Source organism: Oncorhynchus gorbuscha, linkage group LG23, assembly GCF_021184085.1.
Source record: "Oncorhynchus gorbuscha isolate QuinsamMale2020 ecotype Even-year linkage group LG23, OgorEven_v1.0, whole genome shotgun sequence".
Classification (NCBI taxonomy): domain Eukaryota; kingdom Metazoa; phylum Chordata; class Actinopteri; order Salmoniformes; family Salmonidae; genus Oncorhynchus; species Oncorhynchus gorbuscha.
In genome coordinates this window covers 2,687,563-2,697,195 of record NC_060195.1, presented here as the reverse complement: position 1 = coordinate 2,697,195, position 9,633 = coordinate 2,687,563, and the positions used below count along the sequence as shown (strand labels likewise).

Genomic DNA, 9,633 nt, shown 5'->3' with positions numbered 1-9,633 from the left:
AATGTGTCATGTGTTTTACAGGAGATGGGTCCAATCCAAGGCTGTGAAAGAGACAGATGCTGAGGCTCTCAAATACGATGGTATGGAGACTACAATGTGACAGTATGATGGAGGTAGACAGAGTACTGACAGTATGATGGAGGTAGACAGAGTACTGACAGTATGATGGAGGTAGACAGAGTACTGACAGTTTGATGGAGGTAGACAGAGTACTGACAGTATGATGGAGGTAGACAGAGTACTGCAGTATGATGGAGGTAGACAGAGTACTGACAGTATGATGGAGGTAGACAGAGTACTGCAGTATGATGGAGGTAGACAGAGTACTGACAGTATGATGGAGGTAGACAGAGTACTGACAGTATGATGGAGGTAGACAGAGTACTGACAGTATGATGGGAGGTAGAGTACTGACAGTATGATGGAGGTAGACAGAGTACTGACAGTATGATGGAGGTAGACAGAGTACTGCAGTATGATGGAGGTAGACAGAGTACTGCAGTATGATGGAGGTAGACAGAGTACTGACAGTATGATGGAGGTAGACAGAGTACTGACAGTATGATGGAGGTAGACAGAGTACTGCATTATGATGGAGGCAGACAGAGTACTGACAGTATGATGGAGGTAGACAGAGTACTGCAGTATGATGGGAGGTAGACAGAGTACTGCAGTATGATGGGAGGTAGACAGAGTACTGACAGTTTGATGGGAGGTAGACAGTGTACTGCAGTATGATGGAGGTAGACAGAGTACTGCAGTATGATGGGAGGTAGAGTACTGACAGTTTGATGGTAGGTAGACTACACCAGGAGCTGTCACCGACGTTAAGTGTACAATTTCAGGGGTTAAAAGTCATTGGTGTGTTTTCCTACAGGGCAGGAGGCAGTAGAGTATCCAGAGGTTAGAGCCAGGGGTTAAAGGTCATCTGTGTGTTTTCCTACAGGTCAGCAGGCAGTAGAGTATCCAGAGGTTAGCGTTAGAGCCAGGGGTTAAAGGTCATCTGTGTGTTTTCCTACAGGTCAGCAGGCAGTAGAGTATCCAGAGGTTAGCGTTAGAGCCAGGGGTTAAAGGTGTGTTTCCTCCAGGCCAATGGGTGGTGGAAGAGCCAGCGGCTGCAATGTATCCTGGGAACAGAGCACTGGTGATGAAGTCATCAGGAAGACACCATGCCATCGCTGCCTACCTACACACACCCTTCAACTTCATACGCACACCGCTCTGCCTGCAGTGAGTACACACACCCTTCACTGTCATACACACACCGCTCTGCCTGCAGTGAGTACACACACCCTTCACTGTCATACACACACCGCTCTGCCTGCAGTGAGTACACACACCCTTCTACTTCATACACACACCGCTCTGCCTGCAGTGAGTACACACACATATGTATGCATGACGCGCCCACATCAGTTGAGTCTTTTTCAAACTACTTACTACTGTGTGTGTGTGTACAGGTATGAGGTGAGGTTCGGGAGAGATGTAGAGTGCAGTGGAGCCTACATCAAACTGCTGACTCAGACCCATCTGCTGCGACTGGTGAGTTGACTCAACTGCTGCTGCTCAACATCTAGTCGTCCTCTATAACAATGCTCCTTGTTCTGTTCTTGTTTGGTATGGAGGAAGTTGTATGATGTTGTGTGTGTGTATTTATATATATATCTCTGTGTATGTGCGTAGAGCCAGTTCAGTGAGTCCACTCCGTACTCTGTGATGTTTGGTCCTGATAAGTGCGGCACCAGCCACCGCCTCCATCTCATCGTCAGGGTAACGGACTCTAGCAACGGCCGTAACCAAGAGATACACGCCCCCCAACCCGTCGATGACCTGACGGTGTACTTCACCGACCGACAACCACACCTCTATACACTACGTTAGTATGCAGCCTAACCACTAAACCCTACCTCTACACACTATGTTAGTATGCAGCCTAACCACTAAACCTTACCTCTATACACTACGTTAGTATGCAGCCTAACCACTAAACCCTACCTCTACACACTACGTTAGTATGCAGCCTAACCACTAAACCCTACCTCTACACACTACGTTAGTATGCAGCCTAACCACTAAACCCTACCTCTACACACTACGTTAGTATGCAGCCTAACCACTAAACCCTACCTCTACACACTACATTAGTATGCAGCCTAACCACTAAACCCTACCTCTACACACTACGTTAGTATGCAGCCTAACCGCCCCTCCATTTCCCTGGATCTCAGGAGGAGACAAACATGGTTTACTCCTGAAGCAGTTTAGTGTCTAGGATTTTTCTCATGAGTCTGCAATTGTTTCCATTCATGTTGAGACAGTCGATGTTCATACCCAGAGAAATGACTCTCACGTGACTGGCTTGTTGACCTGATAGCCAGCGAGGTGAGGCAGGTGGTTTCACCAACAACACACATGCATGAACATTTTTGTGTAAAGGGAAGCTGGTGTGATGTTTATGATGTGTTTTTCTGTGTGCCAAATACACCAGATATTGTTGTTGTGGGGGGAGGCCAGGGGGAGGTGCTCATTTTGGAAATGGGCTGCTCATTGGATGGCTACTTGGAAAAGGCCTTGGCAGAGAATCTGCTTAAATACCAGCCCCTCATGGCACGCTGGGACATCCTCGGGTGGAGGTGCAGGCAGGCTGGGACAGCCTCGGGTGGAGGTGCAGGCAGGCTGGGACAGCCTCGGGTGGAGGTGCAGGCAGGCTGGGACAGCCTCGGGTGGAGGTGCAGGCAGGCTGGAACAGCCTCGGGTGGAGGTGCAGGCAGGCTGGAACAGCCTCGGGTGGAGGTGAAAGCTGGAGGTGATGATATGTGGCAGTCTCTGCCACGCTCACAGGCTTGCAGTGTGTGGCCACCAGATTGTGGGCCTGACAACAACTAGGGCAAAGCAGGCTGGGTACTGGGTACTGGGTACTGGGTACTGGGTACTGGGTACTGGGTACTGGGTACTGGGTACTGGGTACTGGGTACTGGGTACTGGGTACTGGGTACTGCTCTGTTTCAGCTGCCGTGGGCATCCTAGCAGCTTGGAGAAGGAGGTGCTCTCTGGAGCCTTGAGGGACATGTAGACAGAGACCTTTGATTGGTGGATTCAAATAAAGTATTTAACGTGTGTGTGTGTGTGTGTGTGTGTGTGTGTGTGTGTGTGTGTGTGTGTGTGTGTGTGTGTGTGTGTGTGTGTGTGTGTGTGTGTGTGTGTGTGTGTGTGTGCGTGTGTAGAATTGTATCAAGACAGCAGGTATGAGATTTTCATTGACCAATCGCTGATCAGTCAAGGCCGCCTGCTGACAGACGAAGTCCAGTACACAGAATCGTCTGACAGCCAACCAGAGTCCCCGGTGTCTGGATTAGTGGTGGGGTCAGTCGCGGCGCTGGGTCTGGAACTGTGGTCATTGTCGGGGGAAGTTATGTTTGACAATTTCCTGTTGACTGATGACCTGAAGCTGGCTGAGAGATGGACACAGGACACCTGGGGACAGAAACAAGTACGTCTCTCTCTCTCTGTTTCACTCATCTCTCTCTCAAACTGTACGTCTCTCTCTCTCTCTGTTTCACTCATCTCTCTCTCAATCTGTACGTCTCTCTCTCTCTGTTTCACTCATCTCTCTCTCAATCTGTACGTCTCTCTTTGTGATACTCCACTCGGAAATAACTGTGTGCGTGCGGTTTGTGTGTGTGTGCGTGCGGTTTGTGTGTGTGTGTGCGGTGTGTGTACGTTTGTGCGGTGTCCGTGCGCTGTGTGTTCTCCCAGCCCGGCCTGTTGGAGCGACTCCTGATAGCAACTAACTCTCGTCCCTGGCTCTGGGGTGTCTACATCTTCACGGTGGGATTACCCATCACCCTCTTCATCAGCTACATGTGGCCGGACAAGGTACAAACACACACACACACACACACACACACACACACACACACACACACACACACACACACACACACACACACACACACACACACACACACACACACACACACACACACACACACACACACACACACACACACACACACACACACACACACACACACACAAAAATCCAATAGTACTATGTTTGTCAGAGATTCGGGCCCCCTGACCAGGACTACTACTATAAGAAGTCTGATGAACCTCAGCCAGACAGACAACCAGACAGAGACCAGCCAGACAGACCAACCAGCCTCTCAGACTATGGTGAGACACACACCAACACACTGTATGTGCAGGCAGACACATTACACGTTTAAGATGTGCTGTATGTGTGTGTAGGTGCGGTGAGCAGAGAGGGGGCCAGAAGGAGAGAAACTCAGAAGGTTCAGAGGAAGTCAGACCTGGAGGTTGAGGTGAAGACATGACCTTTAACCTCTCACCTTTATGTGTTAGACGTCTTTCTACAGACATCACTGATGTGATGTGTCTTTGTGTTTGTCTACAGAATGAGTGACAATCCCTGGCCAGCCTGAGGACTAACCAACCCTAACCAGCCTGAGGACTAACTAGAGCTGTGGCGGTCACGAAATTTCGTCAGCCAGTGATTGTCAAGCAAATAACTGTCGGTCTCACTGTTATTGCCGCTGACACAGACCTTTGGAACGTCTACATTTTAAAATGTCTAATAAATCCATATAATACAGCCTACACCACAAGAAATCCATTATTTATTTTAGACAGGTCTAAAGAAAAATGATATGAAGAAAATGTAGTCTAATTCAGAAGAACTGAATAACATACTCTGAGTTGTCCTTATGTTAGGTCCTGATCTGGCTGTGGGCTACACTAGTTCATTTAGTTGTCCTCATGTTAGGTCCTGATCTGGCTGTGGGCTACACTAGTTCATTTAGTTGTCCTTATGTTAGGTCCTGATCTGGCTGTGGGCTACACTAGTTCATTTAGTTGTCCTTATGTTAGGTCCTGATCTGGCTGTGGGCTACACTAGTTCATTTAGTTGCCCTTATGTTAGGTCCTGATCTGGCTGTGGGCTACACTAGTTCATTTAGTTGTCCTTATGTTAGGTCCTGATCTGGCTGTGGGCTACACTAGTTCATTTAGTTGTCCTTATGTTAGGTCCTGATCTGGCTGTGGGCTACACTAGTTCATTTAGTTGTCCTTATGTTAGGTCCTGATCTGGCTGTGGGCTACACTAGTTCATTTAGTTGCCCTTATGTTAGGTCCTGATCTGGCTGTGGGCTACACTAGTTCATTTAGTTGTCCTTATGTTAGGCCCTGATCTGGCTGTGGGCTACACTAGTTCATTTAGTTGTCCTTATGTTAGGTCCTGATCTGGCTGTGGGCTACACTAGTTCATTTAGTTGTCCTTATGTTAGGTCCTGATCTGGCTGTGCCATATGGCTGTGGGCTACACTAGTTCATTTAGTTGTCCTTATGTTAGGCCCTGATCTGGCTGTGCCATATGGCTGTGGGCTACACTAGTTCATTTAGTTGTCCTTATGTTAGGCCCTGATCTGGCTGTGGGCTACACTAGTTCATTTAGTTGTCCATATGTTAGGTCCTGATCTGGCTGTGGGCTACACTAGTTCATTTAGTTGTCCTTATGTTAGGCCCTGATCTGGCTGTGCCATATGGCTGTGGGCTACATTAGTTCATTTAGTTGTCCTTACGTTAGGCCCTGATCTGGCTGTGGGCTACACCAGTTCATTTAGTTGTCCTTATGTTAGGCCCTGATCTGGCTGTGGGCTACACTAGTTCATTTAGTTGTCCTTATGTTAGGCCCTGATCTGGCTGTGGGCTACACCAGTTCATTTAGCAGACAAGATTGGCTTAGAATTCCATTGCATTATTTTGTAATATGTTATAGTATGAAGAATACAGTTGAACAAAGCTGAATAAAATAGAAAGGATATGTTCTCCAAACAGTTTGATGGAAACTATTCTGTGTTGAGCAGTTCACAAAGATATAGGTCCTCCTAGATGCTACATTTAGAGTCATTAATGTAACTTTAGTTCTTCTACAAACGTTGGCCTGTATGTTTTGATTTAATACATTGTAAGGCTGCATGATGAGACTCTAATGATGATTTGAAACAAGTTGCTTGAAAGGCATAAGCACCAACGTGAAGTTCATAGGCGCTTCGCTCCCGGCGCTTCGCTCCCGCAGGTAGTATAACTTTTTACATTTCATTATATTTCATTATAGCACAACGGTTTGATTTGTCTAATCTTAGCTATTTCTTCTCAGCTAGCTACATAGCCGTCTTTGTATCAAAGATAATTGCGTAATTATCGTATTTCGCCGTCCTAACGTAGTCTTCACTAGCCAGCTAGCTAACGTCCACTGATTAGCTGCACTGGGAAAACTATTACACTCAACTGAACGACTTGATCAGTGTAGTGTTAGCTAGCTACATAGCTGTCTTTGCTGTCTTCGTATCTTCGTTCCAAGATAATTGTGTTGTTTAGGTTTAGAGTGTGTAGTCTTAGAGTGATTATCTTAATTTACCGAGGTTAGCTAGCCAGCTATTTGTCGTCCTTAACGTAGGAGACTCTGCTAGCTAGCCAACAGCTAGCCAAACGCTAGCCAACGTCTTCTGAATAGAACTCAACAACCCGGTCGCATTCACAGGTAGTATCACATTTTCATTTCATTTCATTACAGTACAACGGTTTGATTTGTTTGATCGTAGCTAGCTACATAGCCGTCTTTGTATCAAAGATAATTGTGTAGTCTAGAGCGATTTTCTAGGTTAGCTAGCCAGCTATTGTTCTTTTAACGCAACGTAACGTAAACAACACTACTAGCTAGCCAGCTAGCCCCCGAATAGCAGCACTGTAGAAACTATTACACTCAACGGAACGACTTGATTAGTGTAGTGTCAACAACGCACCCACTGCCAGCTAGCCTACTTCAGCAGTACTGTATCATTTTAATCATTTTAGTCAATAAGATTCTTGCTACGTAGCTTAACTTTCTGAACATTCGAGACGTGTAGTCCACTTGTCATTCCAATCTCCTTTGCATTAGTGTAGCCTCTTCTGTAGCCTGTTAACTATGTGTCTGTTTATCCCTGTTCTCTCCTCTCTGCACAGACCATACAAACGCTCCACACCGCGTGGCCGCGGCCACCCTAATCTGGTGGTCCCAGCGCGCACGACCCACGTGGAGTTCCAGGTCTCCGGTAGCCTCTGGAATTGCCGATCTGCGGTCAACAAGGCAGAGTTCATCTCAGCCTATGCCTCCCTCCAGTCCCTCGACTTCTTGGCACTAACGGAAACATGGATCACCACAGACAACACTGCTACTCCTACTGCTCTCTCTTCGTCCGCCCACGTGTTCTCGCACACCCCGAGAGCTTCTGGTCAGCGGGGTGGTGGCACCGGGATCCTCATCTCTCCCAAGTGGTCATTCTCTCTTTCTCCCCTTACCCATCTGTCTATCGCCTCCTTTGAATTCCATGCTGTCACAGTTACCAGCCCTTTCAAGCTTAACATCCTTATCATTTATCGCCCTCCAGGTTCCCTCGGAGAGTTCATCAATGAGCTTGATGCTTTGATAAGCTCCTTTCCTGAGGACGGCTCACCTCTCACAGTTCTGGGCGACTTTAACCTCCCCATGTCTACCTTTGACTCATTCCTCTCTGCCTCCTTCTTTCCACTCCTCTCCTCTTTTGACCTCACCCTCTCACCTTCCCCCCTACTCACAAGGCAGGCAATACGCTCGACCTCATCTTTACTAGATGCTGTTCTTCCACTTACCTCATTGCAACTCCCCTCCAAGTCTCCGACCACTACCTTGTATCCTTTTCCCTCTCGCTCTCATCCAACACCTCCCACACTGCCCCTACTCGGATGGTATCGCGCCGTCCCAACCTTCGCTCTCTCTCCCCCGCTACTCTCTCCTCTTCCATCCTATCATCTCTTCCCTCCGCTCAAACCTTCTCCAACCTATCTCCTGATTCTGCCTCCTCAACCCTCCTCTCCTCCCTCTCTGCATCCTTTGACTCTCTATGTCCCCTATCCTCCAGGCCGGCTCGGTCCTCCCCTCCCGCTCCGTGGCTCGATGACTCATTGCGAGCTCACAGAACAGGGCTCCGGGCAGCCGAGCGGAAATGGAGGAAAACTCGCCTCCCTGCGGACCTGGCATCCTTTCACTCCCTCCTCTCTACATTTTCCTCCTCTGTCTCTGCTGCTAAAGCCACTTTCTACCACGCTAAATTCCAAGCATCTGCCTCTAACCCTAGGAAGCTCTTTGCCACCTTCTCCTCCCTCCTGAATCCTCCCCCCTCCTCCTCCCTCTCTGCAGACGACTTCGTCAACCATTTTGAAAAGAAGGTCGACGACATCCGATCCTCGTTTGCTAAGTCAAACGACACCGCTGGTTCTGCTCACATTGCCCTACCCTGTGCTCTGACCTCTTTCTCCCCTCTCTCTCCAGATGAAATCTTGCGTCTTGTGACGGCCGGCCGCCCAACAACCTGCCCGCTTGACCCTATCCCCTCCCCTCTTCTCCAGACCATTTCCGGAGACCTTCTCCCTTACCTCACCTCGCTCATCAACTCATCACTGACCGCTGGCTACGTCCCTTCCGTCTTCAAGAGAGCGAGAGTTGCACCCCTTCTGAAAAAACCTACACTCGATCCCTCCGATGTCAACAATTACAGACCAGTATCCCTTCTTTCTTTTCTCTCCAAAACTCTTGAACGTGCCGTCCTTGGCCAGCTCTCCCGCTATCTCTCTCTGAATGACCTTCTTGATCCAAATCAGTCAGGTTTCAAGACTAGTCATTCAACTGAGACTGCTCTCCTCTGTATCACGGAGGCGCTCCGCACTGCTAAAGCTAACTCTCTCTCCTCTGCTCTCATCCTTCTAGATCTATCGGCTGCCTTCGATACTGTGAACCATCAGATCCTCCTCTCCACCCTCTCCGAGTTGGGCATCTCCGGCGCGGCCCACGCTTGGATTGCGTCCTACCTGACAGGTCGCTCCTACCAGGTGGCGTGGCGAGAATCTGTCTCCTCACCACGCGCTCTCACCACTGGTGTCCCCCAGGGCTCTGTTCTAGGCCCTCTCCTATTCTCGCTATACACCAAGTCACTTGGCTCTGTCATAACCTCACATGGTCTCTCCTATCATTGCTATGCAGACGACACACAACTAATCTTCTCCTTTCCCCCTTCTGATGACCAGGTGGCGAATCGCATCTCTGCATGTATGGCAGACATATCAGTGTGGATGACGGATCACCACCTCAAGCTGAACCTCGGCAAGACGGAGCTGCTCTTCCTCCCGGGGAAGGACTGCCCGTTCCATGATCTCGCCATCACGGTTGACAACTCCATTGTGTCCTCCTCCCAGAGCGCTAAGAACCTTGGTGTGATCCTGGACAACACCCTGTCGTTCTCAACCAACATCAAGGCGGTGGCCCGTTCCTGTAGGTTCATGCTCTACAACATCTGCAGAGTACGACCCTGCCTCACACAGGAAGCGGCGCAGGTCCTAATCCAGGCACTTGTCATCTCCCGTCTGGATTACTGCAACTCGCTGTTGGCTGGGCTCCCTGCCTGTGCCATTAAACCCCTTCAACTCATCCAGAACGCCGCAGCCCGTCTGGTGTTCAACCTTCCCAAGTTCTCTCACGTCACCCCGCTCCTCCGTTCTCTCCACTGGCTTCCAGTTGAAGCTCGCATCCGCTACAAG

The 9,633-nt window shown here is 49.0% G+C and overlaps 1 protein-coding gene across 2 annotated transcripts in view; it reads left to right on the top strand.

The window, feature by feature from the left end:
- The window catches only part of si:ch211-274f20.2 (calnexin), an 8,582-nt gene extending 3,962 nt beyond the window's left edge, over positions 1 to 4,620 (top strand). The window contains exons 4-12 of one of the 2 annotated variants that reach the window (XM_046324580.1): positions 22 to 80; positions 1,089 to 1,230; positions 1,461 to 1,542; positions 1,684 to 1,876; positions 3,225 to 3,490; positions 3,757 to 3,876; positions 4,065 to 4,176; positions 4,252 to 4,325; positions 4,418 to 4,620. In XM_046324580.1, coding sequence (XP_046180536.1) covers positions 22 to 80; positions 1,089 to 1,230; positions 1,461 to 1,542; positions 1,684 to 1,876; positions 3,225 to 3,490; positions 3,757 to 3,876; positions 4,065 to 4,176; positions 4,252 to 4,325; positions 4,418 to 4,426 — 1,057 coding nt within the window. In that variant the 3' untranslated portion in view covers positions 4,427 to 4,620. Of the gene's footprint in view, positions 1 to 21; positions 81 to 1,021; positions 1,231 to 1,460; positions 1,543 to 1,683; positions 1,877 to 3,224; positions 3,491 to 3,756; positions 3,877 to 4,064; positions 4,177 to 4,251; positions 4,326 to 4,417 lie in introns of those variants that run through there. The other variant, XM_046324581.1, reaches the window with a different exon arrangement.
- Positions 4,621 to 9,633: the final 5,013 nt, after the last annotated feature.